This window comes from Panthera pardus, unplaced genomic scaffold (genome assembly GCF_024362965.1).
Source record: "Panthera pardus isolate Hobbes unplaced genomic scaffold, ASM2436296v1 HiC_scaffold_26, whole genome shotgun sequence".
Taxonomy (NCBI): domain Eukaryota; kingdom Metazoa; phylum Chordata; class Mammalia; order Carnivora; family Felidae; genus Panthera; species Panthera pardus.
The window spans coordinates 20,878,910-20,898,813 of record NW_026526832.1 but is presented as its reverse complement, the minus strand read 5'-3'; the positions used below and the strand labels follow the sequence as shown (position 1 = coordinate 20,898,813).

Sequence of the window (19,904 nt, the reverse complement as noted above, 5' to 3'; positions counted from 1 at the left end):
TAACTTTGTGTTATTTGTTATGCAGTAACAGGACACCAAAACAGTGTCCATAAACTGTTTACCCAGGAAATCCCAGCCTATGCATGTCGTCCCTGCATAAAGAATAGTGCCCCCTTTTACTCTCAAGTAAGTCTGCTTAATATGATAAATTATATAGCCACCCTAACAATAATTTCACTTCCCAACCCCTTAAAACTCACAGATGTGAGAGAATAAACAGCTACCACCTGAAGGGATGCAGGAGAAGGGGACGTTCTAGAGGAGAGTCAACCTCAATTAAGACGGAGGTGAAAGAAAAGTTTCAAGAAGCAGTAAAAGTGAGGGCAGCTTGCTGATTACAGCAGGGGTTTTTTTGGTTTTTGTTTTTTGAGAGAGAGAGAGAGAGAGAGAGAGAGAGAGTGAGCAAACAGGGGAAGGGCAGAGGGAGAGAAAGAGAATCCCAAGGAGGCTCCACGCCCAGCATGGAGCCCAACTTGGAGCTCGATCTCATGACTGTGAGACCATGACCTGAGCTGAGATCCAGTCAGACACCTGACCAACTGAGCCACCCAGGCGCCCCAGGAGCAGCAGTTCTAAAGGTTCTTGAGATGTGGAGAACTGTAAGAAGGATGGGGGGGGGGAGGGTGGGCAATGAATCACCAACAGATCACGATTGGAATGGCAGTGCCATGCAAAAGAGCAAGGCCAGACAGCTTCAATGGTGACAGCGACTCATGAACACGAGGTGGGAGCTATGGTGGACACGGTTTCAGCAGCTCCTCTGAGGACTGTGGGACGTTGGGCTAAATGCCTCATTTACAGATTTTGTTCGGAATGTCTTCATGTATTTGCCTTACCTCATGTTGTAACTTGCCACAAGTGGGGATATTGCCCTATGCCTTTGAAAAAACCAATTCTTCTAAAAAGGAACTTTCATGCACTGCTGGTGGGAGATGAGCTGGTGCAACCACTGTGGAAAACAGCATGGACGCTGCACAACAAATTAAAAATAGAAATATTATATGATCCAATAATTCCACTACCAGGTATTTACCCAAAGAAAACGAAAACACTAACTCAAAAAGATAACACGCATCCCTACATTTATTACACCATTATTTACAATAGTCAAATTTTGGAAGCAACCCAAGTGCCTATCAACAGATGAATGGATAAAGAATATGTGGTATATAGATACAATGAAATATTACTCAGCCATAATAAAGAATGAAGAATAAAGAACACCATTTGCAACAACATGGATGGATCTAGACAGCATAATGCTATGTGAAATAAGTCAGAGAAAGAAATACTATATGATGTCACTCATACATAGAATTTAAGAAACAAAACAAACGAACAAGGGGAAAAAAAGAGACAAACAAAACAACAGACTCTTAACTCTGGAGAACAAACTGGTGGTTACCCGAGGGGAGGTGGGTGAGGAGAGGGGCAAAATAGGTGAAGGGGATTAAGAGGACAATTAAGATGATCACTGAGTGAGGTATAAAGTTGTTGACTCACTGATTGTACACCTGAAACTCATACAACACTGTATGTTAACTGCACTTGAATTTTAAAAATTAATTAAAAAAAATTTTAAAGCCTCCTGCCTAGTTTTACACTCTGTACAAAGGAGTTATTTAATTATGATGTGACTATTTGGAACTGGGCAGAAGTGCATCAAGAGGCACGGCATACCTTCTTCTCGCTGAATGCATATTCTCTCAGAATTCAAGAGATGTGAGGAGAGGTGTACTAGTCACATGAGAATTAAATACCTGACAGAGGTCTTGGTCTCTGACAACAGAATATGTTCTGAGTCAGTAAGTAAATTATTTAATATCACTAACGCTCAAACAAGTATCCTAGACACGTGTGTTGCCTGTTAATATTTATTTTTTAAAAAGATGCAATAATGTTAACAGATTGCTAAACAAATCCAAGTACTTCCTTATTTATAGATTTTTGAAGAACAAGAGAAGTAACTTTGTTCAGAGGTGGAGTCTGCCCTCTGCTGGGAAGAAAGGCAAAACTTCCGCATATTCCATATTACGTAACTGCCTCTACTGAGGCACTCAGCTAAACAAATGGTAGCTGTGCTACAAGTGTATTTTGTATAACACACACACACACACACACACACACACACACACACACACACACACACACACTTCCTGCCAAGTGGAAATCAGTCAAATACCTCTTGGTAAAGTGAAGACCAGGGTAAGCAGAGATCTGAATGTAAAGCACAGGGAAGGTCAGGAAATGGCTTCTTTCTAGCCCTCCTCATATATCTAGAAAGGGTTAAGAGTTTCTCTTTGGGAAAATGGAAAAGTTCCAGACAGATGGTGGTGATGGTTGCACAATAATATGAATGTGCTGAATGCCAGTGAAGTGGACACCTAAAAAGAGATAAAATGTAAATTTTATGTTGTACATATTTCACAGTAACTGAAAGACAGAGATGAGAGATACAGGAAGAGGAAGAGGGGGAGGAAAAGAGGGAGGGAAGGATGCATACAGTAAATCAGAAAAGCATGGATGCCCAACCAAGGAAAATGAAGGTCAGGGTTAAGATCATTAAACAGGGATTAAAAACAACAGCACTATATTTGAAATACTTTAAAAGACTTTCTCCAAATCTGAATCATTTAAATAAGGGAATAAAAGTCCCAGTAAACATTATGCATCGTTGTTTTAACAAAGTGCTCTTTTAAAAAGCATAACTTTGTAGAAAAATAGGGTAGTCTCTATGGCTGAATTAACCATTTAAACAGAAATGCTTGGTTCAGGTCGTAAGGCTTTCCTCCTGTGTGGCAGACTTGGATGCACGGCTGGGTGTCCTTTCATTCACCCATTTAACAGATCCTTACTGAGCATTAACTATAGGCCAGGAAATTATTTCCAAACATAACTGCACCATCCCACTCACCACACCACACATGCTCCTTGTGATGGGACTTTACCCCCACCACCGCCACCAGCATCCTCTCCCTCCCCTGAGCTGGACTGGCCCTAGTGCCTTGACACTGTAACCAACAGAAGTTGGCAGAATGTGGCTGAGTGACTTCCACAGCTCAGGCAGAAAAGGCCTGACGGGTTTCCCCTAGTCCTCTTGGAACACTTGGTTCTCCAGATGCTCCCTCAGGGGATGCTGTCTCTGAAAACACCGCCACCATGCTGCGGAAAGCAGAGGCCACGTTCAGAGGCCACACAGGTGGCTCCAGTCTACAGTGTGGCTGAGTCCAGCCTTCTAACCATCCCAGGGCAGACACTGGCCAAGCGAGTGAAGAAGCACCCACCCCACTGGTACTTCAGTCATCCAGTAGAGACCTCAGAGGTCATGGAGCAGGGACAACCCAGCCCCCCTGCCCTATTCAAACTCCTGACACCAAACCCATGGGTGAAATAAAATGGTTGTTCTTTGGGAGCGTCTGAGTGGCTCAGTCGGTTAAGCGTCCGATTTCAGCTCAGGTCATGATCTCACGGTTCGTGAATTCGAGCCCCGCGTCGGGCTCTGTGCTGACAGCTCCGAGACTGGAGCCCGCTTCGGATTCTGTGTCTCCCTCTGTCTGCCCCTCCGCTGCTTGCACTCTGTCTCTCGCATTGTGTCAAAAATAAATAATAAGACGTTAAAAAAAAAATGGTTGTTTTATGTGACCAGTTTGGCAGTGGTTTATTTTGTAGCAACTGAAATACTGTACGTGCAGGCCTCCTAATGGCAAGGTTACTTGAAATATGACCCAAGACCAAGAGAAGATGACGACTATATCCTTGCAAACTGGAATATAAAAATCCATACTGATTCCATGGCCCACTGTCTTATTTCCATGTGGAGGACCTTCTCTGGAGGACCCCAGCAAGTGGTCACTCTCTGCCCCTCCCTCCTCGGACCAGACTGGTTGGTTCTAGAGAAGGAATGAACATGCTAGCTCAGCCTCGTTCCCTCCCCTGTTTGCTGGTATCCGCAAGCTCTACAGAAAGCAAACATGCTTCTCTGCTCCCAGAGCCATGAGCCTCCAGGCTCCGCTGCGTGCTGGGAAGGCCCACCTTGGGTTGGCTTATATTCAGTTCAGGGGCTACTGGCAGTCCATTATTTCCTCACAGTTAAAACCACCTTCTCGAACAGACTGCCATGTGCCCAACTCCCGGCTGCAATTGTGAGTGGGGAAAAGTGAAGTGGGATTAATGGAGTCTCCTAAAATCCTGCTAAGAACTGCTATTAGAAAAAAAGTCTTAGGGGGCTCAGTCAGTTAAGCATCCAACTCTTGATTTCAGCTCAGATCATGATCCCGGAGTCAGGGGATCAAGCCCGGCATTGTGCTCTGCGCTGAGCATGGAGCCTGCTTGGGATTTCCTCTGCCCCTCTCTGCTGCTTGCGCTTTCTCTCAAAAGAAAAGAAAAGGAAGAGAAGAGAAGAGAAGAGAAGAGAAGAGAAGAGAAGAGAAGAGAAGAGAAGAGGGAAAAGAAAAGAAAAAAGGAGGAAAGGAAAGGAAAGGAAAGGAAAGGAAAGGAAAGGAAAGGAAAGGAAAGGAAAAAAGAAAAAAGAAAGGAAAAGAAAGGAAGAAACGAGAAGGAAGGAAGGAAGGAAAGAACGAAAGAAAGAAAGAAAGAAAGAAAGAAAGAAAGAAAGAAAGAAAGAAAGAAAGAAAGAAAGGTAGGTTAGAAATAGATATTCACTGACAGTTGTCTATACTCTCTGTCTCCATCTCTCTCCCCTCTCCCTCTTGCACCCACTTGCGTCGGGTTTTGTCCCCACCACTCCACAGAAACTGTTCTTGCAAGACCACCTCTACATTGTTAGATGAGGGGCCACTTCTCAATCTTCTCCCTTGATTGTCACAGCACTGGACACAGAGGATCAATCCCTCCTCCTCAAAACACCCTTCACGCATAGTCCAGAACACCACCGTCTCCTGGCTTTCACCTTGTGTCACTGTTCACAGGTTCCTCCTCTTCTCCAAGATCTCTTAATGATGAGCCCTGAGGGCAGTTCTCATTCCTCTTCTCTTCTTTCTTCTCGCCTCTATCTCCACTCACTTGGTGGTACTGTTCAGTTGCATGGCTTTACATACCAACCACTTGCCAATGACCCCCAAGCTGACATCTCTATCTCAGACTTCTTTATGTTTAGACTCATATGCCATGGCCTATCCAACAACTCCCTATGTCTAGTAAGCAACTTAAATCCAACTGAACTGAATTCCCAGAGTGAACTCTCAATCCTAACCTCTACATGTACTCCATCCACAGCTGTCTCATCTCAGCTGATGACAATTCCATCCTTCTAGCTGTTTAGGACAAAATCTTCACTCCTGTCTTCTCACAAGCCACATCCAACGCATTAGGCAGATTCAGAAAGTAAATTCTAGTTCTACCCTTGTCACCACCTCTACTGCTACCATCCTACCGTATCTTGTTTTGATTACTGCAGTTATCTCTCCTGAAATGCTCTTTCTGCTTCTATCTTTTCCTCCCACTTTACTCTTTACATGTTATCCAGACTGATCATTTTAAAAGATAAATCAAGCCATGCCATTCCTCTACTCAAAACCCTATGGACTCACATTCTGGGGTAAGTGGGTGGCTCAGCTGGTTGAGCTTCCAACTATTCTTTTTTAGTGTTTATTTATTTTGAGAGAGAGAGAGAGAGAGAGAGAGAGAGAGAGAGAGAGAGGCAGGCACTGAGAGGGGGAGAGAAAGAATCCCAGCAATGTCTGTGCTGTCAGCACAAAGCCCAACACAGGGCTTGATCTCACCAACTGTGAGGTCATGACCTGAGCTGATATCAAGAGTTGGATGCTTAACTGACTGAGCTACCTGGATGCCCAGAGCACCTGACTCTTCAATTTGGCTCTAGTCATGGTCTCAGGATCCCGGGATCCTGAGTCAGGCTCTGTGTTGAATGTGGAGCCTGCCTGGGATTCTCTCACTCCCTCTCTTTCTGCCCCTACCCTACTCATATTCATTCGTTCTCTCTCTCTCTCTCTCTCTCTCTCTCTCTCTTTTTCCCGTAAAAAAAATAAAGACTCCTCATTCCACTAGAGTTAAGGCCAACATCCTTATTATGGTCAGAAAGGCCCTTGTGAGCTGTCCTCCTTTCCTATAGACCTCCTCCTGTTCACTCCACTCTGGCCACATAAGCTTCTCTGCTGTTCCCTGAACTCAGAAACACACTCCTACTCACAGGATTCATGCTGAAAATGCCTCCTCTTCCCCAGATGTCTACTATCATACACCAAAGACTCTGTTCAAATCTCACTTTCTCAACAAGGCCTCTATGACCCTATACTCTGGATTCTGCTTTTTGATTTCTTGTTCATGTGCAAGTCTAGTGTAAATTGGCAGAGGGGCTCTGATCCATCTACTAGATACCCGGCTCCCTTTCATTCAAGGGCTTCTGCTGCTATTACTTTCTTCGAAGATCATTCCATGTGGCCAATGTCTAGTGGGAGTGGGAAGGGTAAAGAGAAGATGAGACACATCTGCTTTAAACAGCCATGACCCAGAAGTAACACAGATCACCTGCAAACAAATCCCACTGGTCAGAACAAGTCATATGGCCCTGTCAGGCTGCAAGGATGACGGGCTAGATCATCCAGGTACAGGTCCAGGAAGAAAAGCAAAACATGGATATAGATAAGTACTTGTGATCACAAAATATGTTTCCTCCCTTTTCCTGCAAACAAAACACACTCAAACCTCTCCAAAAAGAAAATGTGAAGCACCACTCAGTCAGTGCATCTAAAGACAAGTCCAGGACGTCTGGGTCTATCACAGTCTTCTTCATCAGGATCATGCGTAGCTCCAAATGATGGACCCTATGAACGGATCGGGCAGATGATCCACACCCACCCTCCCCAGGCCCAACACACAATGGAGGAGCACAAGCACAAGGTTCTTCCTTATCTAATATCCTCCTTGGCAAAGTGGGCTCTGGCATGCCCTTCCTAGAGGCCGTACAGCCTTCACAGACCACCTCTTTCCAGAGCAAGTTCTGGGTCGTTAGAAAGTAGTCTTACAGTTAGAACAGTCAGGGGCTTGTTAAGTGCAGGCTCCTAGTTCCTTTGCCAATATATAATTCCCTCAAAAACTTAGTAGGCCTTTGATCTATTTGTTTCCAGTCAGTTCCATGTGCCAGTAACCGCACACAAAGTCTTTTCCTGGACATCATTCTTAAGGCTGATTTATGTCTTTGCCTCCGTTCCTCTCGCTTTGAACTAACAGAAGCCACCTGGAGTCCAGATGAAACAACAGGTCAGCAGTTTCCAACGTTGGCTGCACGATGCAATCACTTGAGGGAACTTTTAAAAACTGTCTTATCTAGGTTTCATGTACCTTTGACCCATTAAATCAGAAGCTATGTAAGTGAGAGCAAGGTAATTCTGATGAACAGCCAAGAATGAGAACTCATGCCCTGATCCGATCTTTGCCATAGGACTGTCATCTTTCTTTGACTGAGAAGGTTCACTAGGCCTTTGTGGCTCAAAGCCTTTCTCAACTCTTACCTATTGCTCTCTAGGGTCTACAAGCAATCTGTTTTTCCTGTCACTGCTCCAACTGTCAGAACCTTCTCTATTCCCTTTCATTTTTTGCTTGGAAACTAGACAATTCTTTCTTAAGCTCATCTCTTTCGTGTAAGACCTAACAAAAGACAGTCAACACACACTCGCACTTCAGTCCTTTCCAACATTTGACCCAGAGCTCAGGTGGCAAGAAGTGGACCTTCTAAGTTATTATGGATGACAAATTTAGCCACTGGCCACCACTGCATAACATAGATTTCTGTCCTTCCCACCTCCAACATTGGTGTCCTTATCAGGGCTACCTGACAGCTAAGCCAACAACACAAATCTCAAGGTTTTGCTGTAATAGAACTTACTTCCAGAACCAGCTACTACAGCCAACACTAAAACCTCAGTAGCTTAACACAAGGTTTCTCTCTTGCTCCTAGCTCTCTTGATCAAAGTCAAGCAGGGGAGCAGGATATTCTTCTCCACCCATCATTCAAGGACCCAGTTTCCTTTCATTTATGGTTTCATCTTCCTCTGGGTCCTAATGAAGTTCTCTCCCCTAAGCTGTGGTAGAGAGGACAGAAAAGGCCCTCGGCTATTAATGGTCTTATTCTGGGAAGACACATATCACTCTGTTCACATTCCACTGATAACTGGTATTTACATGGTTTTTCTTAGATACAGGGAAGCTGAGAAATGTAGTCTAGATGCATGCCAACCAAAAATGGGAAAAGAGCAATGTCAGTGAGCCCTCATGGTCTCTTTCACACCCCTTAAAATTCAAGCCCCACTGAGCAGGAATCTTTGTCTGGTTCTGTTCGTAGATGTATCTCATATGCCTGTAATAGTGCCTGGTACGCACAGCATGAGTTCAAATAATATCTTTTGAACGAATAATGAATGCACAGAATTAATCACCATATAGCATTTTCTTCTAAAGTAAAGTCAAATGAATGGATTGATGCCTGACAGAATAATGAATTACATCGCATAGTTACTTAGACAAAATATTAAACTTTTGGAAAAATCAAAATAAACTTCCAAGCACCAATATAACACCTATCAAATCTACAATGCAAATTCATATACAAACTTGTTAAACGTACACTAAATTTATCCCTTGTGAACACAGAGAAATAGTTATTCAAATACTCGTATAAACACAGTGGGCAAATGTCAAAGAAATGACTATTAAAGAGATTACACATCTTTTTGTTAGTAGAAACTTCTTTACCCACATCAGTCTCAAAATTCATTCAGATCTTCCTCAAAGAGCAAGGGTATTATACATACAGAGTTCTAATCCTGAAAACAAGTCACACACACACACACACACACACACACACACTGCTAAAAAACTTTACCAGGATGCATCAATCACACATAATGCACATACTCATCAAAATTCAAAACAGACAGCAACTTCAAAATGATGCATGCGTATTGTTCATGATTTTTCTTGAAATCTTAAGTCACTATAACAAAAATAAATAAAATTTAAAAAACAACAAAGCTGAAATAAAAATAACAACAAATGGGGATATGACTTACTACACAAGAGTGTTATGAGAATCAAGCAAAAGCACAAAAATTCACTGTGATTTCTGTACTTTATGTATGCTTTTGCTCAATGAAATAAAGCACAGGAAAACCTGCTTTGTAAATCATAAAGCAATATTCAGTCACTTATGTTTTAAAAAAATGTAAAATTCCCATTTCTAAAAGGGTTATAAATTAGCTAAATGAGCAAGTTCAAATTAAGATGAACAAGTTCCTCATTCTCTCTTTTTTTAATTTTTTTAATGTTTATTTATTTTGAAGGGGAGAAAGACAGAGTGTGAGCGGGGGAGGGGCAGAGAGAGAGGGGGAGACACAGAATCTGAAGCAGGCTCCAGGCTCTGAGCTGTCAGCACAGAGCCCGATGTGGGGCTCAACCCACAAACCACAAGATCATGACCTGAGCCGAAGTTGGACGCCTAACTGACTGAGCTACCCAGGCACCCCAAGCTCCTCATTCTCTAGCCCAACATGTAGATGAGAATTGTCAAAAGAAACATCCCAATGAATCCAATCATTACAAAAGGTAACAGAGCAAAGAGCTATCTCAGTGCTGAGAGTTAGACTCTAAACAAAAAACAGTGGGAAAAACATTAACAAATCATTTACCACCAAGCGACACTTGTACTTTAAGAAAGGGAAAAGCAACAACTTGGAAATCTATAAATTATCTCTATTCAATGAAAAAGGGAAGAGACTACTACGTTGTATTTTTTTTCCTTTGCTTGTTTAAAAAATTTTTAAATAATCACTCCTCAACCAAAAACAATATTAGAATTTACAACACAACAAAACCCCAGATAGGATGTTCAGTTTAACACAAATTTTATGGTTAAGTATAACTGAAAACCTATCTGATAAAACAAAAAACAAAAAACAAAAACTACCTCTAACATGTCAGAGATGTAGGAAGTAAAGTGCACACGTGGATTGAAAGTCGTTCTTTTTTTTTTTTTTTTTTAACTAATCCCTGATATGAACTTACCTTCTTTTTGTTCTTGGTTGAGTTTTAAAAAGACTAATTAGAAAAAAGGGAAAGAAAAAAAAAATCCTGATTATTGAAGCTTTCTAAATACTTAAAGTCCAGTAGGATGACCAAGGGTAAGAACCTAAATCCTGAATTACACTTTATGACACTCTATATGTTCTACCCTTTAGCAAACCAACCAACCAACCAACCAACCAACAAATGAAAACCAGAGGGAAAAGTTTTTAAAACAACTTTTTGGAAATAAAAGTATGGCATTTTGTGGGGGTTGCCTGGGTGGCTCAGTCGGTTGCGTACCTGACTTCGGCTCAGGTCATAATCTCATGGTTTGTGAGTTCAAGTCCCACATCGGGCTCTCTGCAGTCAGTGAACAGACTACACTGTCCTCCTGTTTCTCTGCCCCTCCCTGCTCCCCACCCCTCTCTCTCTCTCTCTCTCTCAAAAATAAACATTAAAAAAATATATGGCATTTTTAAGACTCTGAAAATAAATTGAGAGACAGGAAGAAAAATGATTGATGCTAAGCTTGTTGCATGATTTGTAAACACTATAGGAAAATCACACATCAACCTCCACCCAAATACTGTTACTTAAAAGACTACTTTTGGGGCGCCTGGGTGGCGCAGTCGGTTAAGCGTCCGACTTCAGCTCAGGTCACGATCTCGCGGTCCGTGAGTTCGAGCCCCGCGTCGGGCTCTGGGCTGATGGCTCAGAGCCTGGAGCCTGCTTCCGATTCTGTGTCTCCTTCTCTCTCTGCCCCTCCCCCCTTCATGCTCTGTCTCTCTCTGTCTCAAAAATAAATAAACGTTAAAAAAAATTTTTTTTTAATAAAAATAAAAGACTACTTTTGAAAATAAGGACACTGATGTGGCAACTGTAAAATACAGTATTTCCCCAACTTCAGAGAGACAAAAATTAACCCCTTTATTTCATGCAGCTTTCTTTACCCCATTTAAGCCCTACAGACGTGAAGAAAATATGCTTTAAAAAAAAGAACTTTCAATCCCACGTAAAGCTCAGAGAGGAAGCTTTGGGAGAATACCCTTTGCACAGTTTTAAAATAAGAAGACACTTCTCGCTTACTTTTCCATTTCAACTGTAATAATACCTCCAGCTCCTGAAACTTTAAAGATTCTGCTTTTAAAATCAGGTGATGAAGCGCAACACGCTCGCAACCCATCCCAAGTGTTGGCACCTAGATCTGACTGCACCACGTCCCTCTTTGCCAGGGACCTATTGGGAGACCCTCCTGGTGCTGTTGGCGATGAAAGAGGAACAGCGGGGGACCCGGACTGACACACGAAGCAGTTACCCAGGAGGAGTGCTCCTTCATCTGGTGTTGGTTGCTGTGAGGGCCGCTGGCGTGGCCACGCCAAAAGCAGTTTTGGCAGAGCTGGTAGTTGTGGCACTGCTGGCATCGGTACCGGAAGCCCATCATACTCTCACACCGGCAATAGGAGCACTCCACGGGGTGGAAGACTTGTGGCAGGCAGACAGCAGGGCAGGGGAGAAGGGGCGGGAGAGGAGGAGAAGCAAGTTATCTTACTTTCACTCGGAGAGTCAAGTCAATACACTGGAAAACCACACCTAATGCAAAAAAGCAAAAGTGAAAACAACACTAACACTGAAAACTCTGAAGCGTCTCCTAGTTAACTGAGCCGCCATTTACTAGAATAAGGGGGGAAAACAATAAATGAGAAAAGTTTTTCAAGTTACAATATTATATTCCAGGGGTGCCCGGTGGCTTAATAGGTTAAGCCTCTAACTCTTGATACAGGCTTAGTCCGTGACCTCCTGGCGGTGACACTGAGCCCCCTGTCGGGCTCCACTCTGAGCATGGAACCTGCTGAGACTGTCTCCCTCCCTCTCTGCCCCTCCCCTGCTCATGTGTTGCATGTGCACACGCGCTTGCTCGCTCTCTCTCAAAATAAATAAACATTAAAGAGAAGACTATTACATTCCAATTCACCTTAGAAAATAACCAATTTGTTTAAAACGAGACTCATGCTTCTCAAATTCAGATAAATATATAAGAAGAGAAACTTTCAGTCTAAAATTTATTTTTCAAACCCATTGCTTTTTAAAGAGATTTATCATTGTCAGCTGTACAGGCATTTGTTTCCTTTGCTAATAACACCTGGAATGATATACTATGGGTCTCTATTACCTGAAAATGGTATTTTACACAGCACCTTCAACTGAAGGCCTTCAAATGTTGGCTGAACTAAATGCTACAACATGCCTGGGCACAAGTTTGTGGTTACTGGTAAAAAAAGTAAGGCTAGACATATTGCCATGTTAGTTTTAGGTAAGAGTTCTAAGTAGCAAAACAGTAAAATAAAGTACTCTAGACCAACAAAGCAGCGGGGATTTGGAGGAAGGGAATCTTAGGGACCTGTCACCCTTTTCTCCGTTCATACAGCATGTCACCTTATGCAAACCTGCCAGGTAACAGTCAGGATTCATAGAGATTGCTGGGATTCTCTTACAGCCTGAACAACCAGTTCACTGAGTGGGAAGTGGGCAATGCATAACTGTATATTAAAGACAGTTGTTTATTCTTTTAAGTGTTGGTAACATAATTGTTCCCTCTGGCAATTCAATTCTGAACACAAGAAATGGAAGTCAATAGGAAAAGGGCATATAGTATTCAAATCTTCATTTGAATAACTCTTTCTAGCAATATGTATACAAATCCAATCTTATTTCAATAATAAGGGTTTTGGGGGGCGCCTGGGTGGCTCAGGCGGTTATGCATCTGACTTTGGCTCAGGTCACGATCTCACAGTTCGTGAGTTCAAGTCCTACTTCAGGTAAGCTTGAACCCCACATCAGGTGAGCTACAGCCCCACTTCGAGTGAGCCCCACATCTCTCTCCCTCTCTCTCTGCCCCTCGCTCACTTGCACCCTCTCTCTCTCTCAAAAAAATAAAATAAGGATTTTGGGTTCTGTTTCCAAAAATGTACATCAAGACTCGGGGGGGGGGGAAAAAAGGAGCACTTGGTGAAGAAAACAATGTAACAAGATCATTAAAGACTATAAAAAGTAAAATCAGGAATAAGAACTCCAAAGGACATAATTCCTCTAAGAAATTCAAGCATTTTGTCATCAAGATATTTCTAAGGAATAATGAAAGTGCTGATAAGACTCTGTGCTCCAAATTAAAAGTATACAATCTAGTAAAGTTCCACCAAAGAACACTACTCTCAAATCAATCTGGAGCTAATATCAACACAGTCAACATCAGCATATCAGAATTTATAATTCTACATAACTTTCAGTTAATATTAAATAATATATAGGGGCACCTGGGTGGCTCAGTCGGTTGAGCGTCCGACTTCAGCTCAGGTCATGATCTCACGGCTCATGAGTTCGAGCCCCACATCGGGCTCTGTGCTGACAGCTCAGAGCCTGGAACCTGCTTCAGATTCTGTGTCACCCTCTCTCTGACTCTCCCCCACTCATGCTCTGTCTCTCTCTCTCTCTCTCTCAAAAATAAACATTCAAAAAAATTAAAAATATATACATATTAAATATATGTATATTAATATTAAATTATCAAGTATATTCTGATAATCTTGGATGAATATGCATGTCTATGTGATTTTTCTTTTCTTCTACACCAGTCAAGAGCCAACACTTACATTAGACAGTATAAGGGGCTGACCAGATGGAAAGGAGAGCCAGAATAAGGAAAGGATCACCTATGTACTGGGTCAATTATAAATAAGATCAAGTTTTGGTAAAAGTATTCTTTTTGGAAGAATACATCATGTTGTACCTTCTTATATATTATATGCTTGGATTTTTCAATAAAAAAAGTGCAACTTCTGCTTAAGCAAATAGATATCTGTCCTTATTAATAGTAACTTCAATATGATTCCAGCGATGAATTCCATAGAAAAAGCCCAAACAACAAAAATACCATATAGAAATATATAGAAATACCATAATTTTAGAATTTACTTCCCACCATAAAAATTAAGATATGTAGATAAATGTTACCGTGATAGATAACATGTTTTATTTTTAAGATATTGCAATGAGTTCATACTATTTCTCTGTCGCTGAGGAAAATATCACTAACCTCATAAGAATGTAATCAACAAGTAATACACTATATACAAAGTAACAGTAAAATGTTCACAATGATAACAAAAAAATTAGAACAAAAGAGATTCTTTCTACTTGGCATAGCAAATACAAAATGATTTTATGAAAACAAATTGAATATAAAAGTACTAAAACACTTCAGGTTAAAAGTATTGCCTCCAAAAGAACTGATAATACTGTAATAATTTAACAGTATAAATCTCTATCCAAAAATCTTGTTAAAAAATTATTTAACTGTTTTAGTTTAGTCAAGAGATTCTAGACCTTTAATTAAATAATCCTGAATCTAAGGTACCTGTGAACTAAAGCCACAGTGGGGCAAAAGGCTGAGAGGTTTAAAAACAGAAGATATGGATGGGACAGAGAGAAGATAAAACGAGTATGGAAGTGTATTTCATTCTTACAAAGGGAAAAAGGGCTCTGCTTTTTAGCTCCTTTCACTTGTTACTGGTTCTCTTTGGCAGAATAAGATACAGGCAAAGGCCCGGAGAGGAAGGAGGGAGGTTACATAAAAAACTTCAGCCTTTCCTTTAACAAACTCAGACAACCTAAACAATGAGATAAATGGATAACAGCAGAAGAAAAAATTAAGAAGTTACTAAGAGATAACTGTCATTTTAAGCAAAACAGATTTAGTCAAATTCCTGGAAAAGATACCGAGAGTAATTCAAGGTAAAATAGTAAAGGAAGAAGTAAAGATGTATGAAGTACCAAATCCTACCTTAGCTATTCTCCTTGAAACTACTCTAAAAGCATTATAATTTTAGTGGGTGATACTGCATATATGCAATTTTTTAGAACTATGAATTTTATAAATTAAAGGAAAAAAGGAAGGCATAGGTAAATCAGGTCGGTTCAAGTAGAAAACAATCACCTGAAATCTCAGGGGGAAAAGCCAAGAGTGTGAACCACAAAGTTTGATATTACTATTTCTTGGTACCCTAAGTAATAAGTCCCCTTCCCTTACTTTTCTTTAAGAAATAAATATCCATCGAGGCGCCTGGGTGGTTCAGTAGGGTAAGTGTCTGACTTCACCTGTGTCTGACCTCACAGTTCGTGGGTTCGAGCCCCGCATCGGACTCTGTGCTGACAGCTCAGAGCCTGGAGCCTGCTTCAGATTCTTTGTCTCCCTCTCGCTCTGCCCCTCCCCATTCATGTTCTGTCTGTCTGTCTCTCTCTCTTTCTCTCTCAAAAGTAAAATAAGCATTAAAAAAATAAATGAACTTGTAATTTAAAAAAAGAAAGAAATATCCCTCTTTTGAAAGCTAAAATCACAAATCCAAATGACAGAGTGACAACCAAAGTCAATTATAATTTTCAATGGTAATAGCTAAGGACATTACAAAATACTATCAGCTCGTGTATTTCCTATAGCACAAGAAACTGAATGATAAAAGTTCCGCTTACCATTCTCAACATGGGCAAGCCTATGCATGAGAGGTAGCCAGACAAGGCACTGGGGGGGAGGATCGGCCATCATTGTGTCTAAAAACATATTTAGCATGATCTTTTTCTGTAAAGAGAAGAAGAGCAAACATACTTTATATTATTAATGAATTCCAAAATTATGTTGATCTAGAATTCTCCCAACCAAGTTGTAATGAAATCCTTGTGAAGTTCCATAGCAAAATACAATATTTTACATTACTAGAGACAATGCAACATACTGTATGTCACTACAATAGTCACATGCATTTCCACACACATTATTTTGAGTCTTAAAACAACTGTACCAGGTAAATAGGTTAGGTATTATTACTAACTTCATATTACAGATGAGAAAATAAAGAAGCATTTATATGACTTGTGAAGGTCCTACTCAAACAGGACACAAAGCCAGCACAGGAACTCAGCTGTCCTTCAAACTACTATTTATGTTAACCAGTGAGGGAGACAGACATCCCACACCTTATTATAAAACAACATCAGTGAGGGACGCCTGGGTGGCTCAGGTGGTTAAGTGCCCGACTCTTGATTTTGGCTCAGGTCATAATCTCACCGTTCATGGAATCAAGCCCCAAGTCAGGCTCCCCACTGACAGTGTGGAGCCTGCTCGGGATTCTCTCTACCTCTCTTTCTGCTCCTCTCCCATGCTTGCTCTCGCTCACTCTCTCTCTCAAAATAAAACAATAAATAAACATTTAAAAAATCAGTGAAAGCAGAACTACTCCATTTATTGTTTACCGTATCTCCAGCATTTCATAACATTGGTGTGTTATCACTAAATAAATACTGCAGTGAGGGGCAAACACTCTTAAACATCATTTAACAACTTTCTTGTACAGAAAGAAAGAAAGAAAACTAAAGGGAAGAATTGGATGAAATTAGAGCCTAAACATCCAATGTCCATCACTCCCCCCCGCCCATTACATCATCTCCCCAGCTAGACTGCATTTTTCTGTTTCATCTTTATTTTTCTCTTTTAAACAAATACATACGAAGCTTCCACTGTATGTGAAACACCGGTATAATTACATTCCACTGGATACAAAAAAATGAGAAAACAGTTTAGAAAAAATAGAGCCATGAGATATAGATAGAACAGATTATCAAAAATTTTCAAATTAATGAATTTTCCTTATTTCCTCTAACCCACAAAGCACCTTTCCTGCTTTGGAGACAGGAGAGCTCTATGATTATAACCTGGACACGGAGGCCCCCACTTCCAACTTTATTCCTAAAGAAGGGCAGAGGCAAAAGGGTGAACACAGGAGAGCAGGAGATACAGGCCCAGTAAGTAGTGCTTTTCTAATAAGCCCTGGTCTCACCATTCAGAGGGGGAGGGAATGAGGACTGGAGCACGTGGACACCAAAAGGCAGCCAGAATCTCACCTCACTCTCCCAAGTAACTACGTTCTCAGTCCCACCACCTTTTCTTGAGGTGAAAAACAGGGTATATGAAATGGAGTGTTTCCCCATAAAACTTTAAAATACTTTATTTCAGGAAGGAAAAAAAAAAAAAAAGGACACAATTGGTTAGAGCCGACTCAAAGATTTTGCCAGTATATTATAAAACAAGTGATTTTTACCACTAATCCGTTCACCTCAAATTGGAAGCAACAAGTGAAGGCACCGGGGTGGCTAGTCAGGAGGATGGCGGCCTCCAGCATTTGTATCCGATCCACCGCGACACCTTTGCAGTGATGGTTCCATCATGCAAACAGGAGACTACAGACTCACTTCTGTGTATCTTTTTGGCAAATATGAGAATCTTGGTTTCATTGTATGTAAATTGGAGATAATTCTTATTAAGAATAATCTTTAAAAAAAAAGAAACTGGTAAGTAGGGAACAGAAAAGGGAGGATAAAGTAGATGTAGAACAAGAAAGGCTTTTGCAATAAAACTCAAAAAAGATGAAGAAAGAGGAAGGAAAGCCTCAGATTCAGGACAGAGGCTGGAGGCCATCACTGAATTAAGGGAGGGAAGGGGCGAGCAAGAGGGCTGAATGAGGGTGATAATAGTAAGAACCTACCATACAAAGGCCCTTTATAGATACCCGTGTGTGGGTGAAATTTGAAAAATATCTACTCAATTAGGCTAAATAAAGTTTTCCAAAGTGTTTTCCATCTCAGGCATCCAAGTCCCTAACGTTTCTGACACCTCAGTGGAATCTCGGAGGAATGAGTGAACAACATTAAAAACAAAACCAGAAAGCCACCAAACATTTGAATGGAGGTCCAGATATAGAAAATGCCTCTTCCTATGGATATGCACATAACTGTAACAAAGCAACAAAAAAATGAAAAGTGTCCCCGTAACATTACTGAGAAAGAAGATACTAAGAAGTGTTTTTTAGCTAGCAAGAGGTAGGAACCAAAACTTAAATGTATGTTTTAATTAATATTTCTATATATTTTATATCTAATTTATTTTATATCTTACATTAAAATTAATTTTTACAAGTCTACCTGTAATTCTAATGCTACTTTCTCTAACAAGTTTTGACTCACCTATCACGGAGGCTTCTTTTTTAATCTTCGAGATGAAAAGGAACAATTATATATGACATCTCATTAGACCCTGATAAAAATGCTCAGGGTCAGCTTACAAAAGTTGTTCTAAGGTCATACTGTGATGTGAAGTCCTCCAAAATCATGAGGAATGAAACCAGAACTGTGTCCCAGTAGCGTCTTCAATAAAGCATGTGATTTGGGGAAAATCGCTTACCCTTCTGGTTTCAGTTTTCTCACCTATCAAAGGTAGAGCAGTAGTTCTCAAGTGTGTTCAGAAGCTGCCCTGTTGGTTCCTAAAACATTTGCAATGAGTCCCTGAGGCTGGGGCTATTTTCATAGAATTCTCAGGCATTATTTGCCCTTTTCAATCTCATTCTCTTATCGGCAAACAGTGGGCATTCCAGAGGCAAGGCGGCAGATTCACAACCATCTGAAAAAGCTACTAAAGCACTCCTCCCTTTCCCAACTCCTCGCCACGTGAGGCAAGATTTCTTTCTACACTTCAACTAAAACAACGTATCACAACAGATTGAAAGGATAAGCAGACAGGACAATCCAGCTATCTTCAACTGAGCCAAATATTAAAATGATTTGCAAAAATGTAGAACCATGGCATTCTTGTTAAATTTTTTTGTTTTGGAATATATAGCTTTTTTCATAAAAATATGTTTTCGAATATATAGTTTTTCATAAAAATGTTTTCAAATATATAGCTTTTTTTCATAAAAACATTTAAGATTTAACAGACTTCTCATTGTTATTTTTACATGACACTATCTTTAATTTCTCAATTTTAATTTCTAGTATAGAACTATTAATAGAAATAACTCACATGAACAAAAGCTCTTTAGGGTCCTCAATAATTTTTATTGTAAAGAGGTCCTGAGACCAAAAAGTTTGAGAACTCCTGTGCTAGACTTCTCAGCTCAAAAATTCCGTGACTTAGTAAATGACTGTGTAAATGACCAGTTAGCACTTTTTTCTCCTTTTTTGTTTTGTTTTTCATCCTTGAGTTGAACACATTCTTTGCATTTTTCCCTATTTAAAAAAAAAAAACCTTTTTTTTATAAATGTTTATTTATTTTTGAGAGAGACAGAGACAGAATGTGAGTGGGTTAGGGGCAGAGAGAGAGGGAGACACAGAATCCGAAGCAGGCTCCAGGCTCTGAGCTGTCAGCACAGAGCCCAACGTGGGGCTCGAACTCACAAGCTGTGAGAGCCAAAGTCGGACGGTCAACCGACTGAGCCACCCAGGTGCCCCGCATTTTTCTCTATTTTTATAGCACAGTATTTATAACAAAAACTACAACAAAATTGCAAAAACTGCTTCCCACAATTCTCATTTTCCTATATTTCCCTGTAAATGTACATATGATTCTATGTAATTATGTACATAGGGTAGATAAAAATATATAACTTTTTTCACTTAACTTTTTTAAAAATACTAATTGTTTTGCTACAAGGTCTTCATTTCTAATCATTTTAACAGCTGCCTGATCCACTGAGCTGAGATGCCATGATTTATCTCTGCCTTCCTCTATAAAACACTGAGGCTGTTTCTATCCTTGTGTGTACTCATATATATTTTTCCCTGGAAGTAAGCATTTCTTTTTGTCATCTACGTTCCTGCCCTTTGTTATTCTAATCCTCAATACTGACAATTATTACCCTAGAGCCATTCTCACCTCCTTCCCTCTACCCATGACTACATTTTCCCTGTTTTAAAAGGGGGTAGAGACCACCCCTTAAAAATAAGAAATCCAGTATCACTAAAACAACATGAGAAAACAAGTAAA

General features: G+C 40.5%; 1 protein-coding gene across 21 annotated transcripts in view; it reads right to left on the bottom strand.

Moving 5' to 3' along the window:
• The window catches only part of DTNB (dystrobrevin beta), a 212,898-nt gene that overhangs the window by 144,285 nt on the left and 48,709 nt on the right, over positions 1-19,904 (bottom strand). For all 21 annotated transcript variants that reach the window (XM_019450241.2, XM_019450108.2, XM_019450168.2 and 18 more), the window contains exons 6-7: positions 15,562-15,667; positions 11,354-11,520 (exon numbers count right to left, since the gene is read on the bottom strand). In XM_019450241.2, the coding sequence (XP_019305786.2) occupies positions 11,354-11,520; positions 15,562-15,667 (273 nt within the window). The remainder of the gene's footprint in view (positions 1-11,353; positions 11,521-15,561; positions 15,668-19,904) is intronic.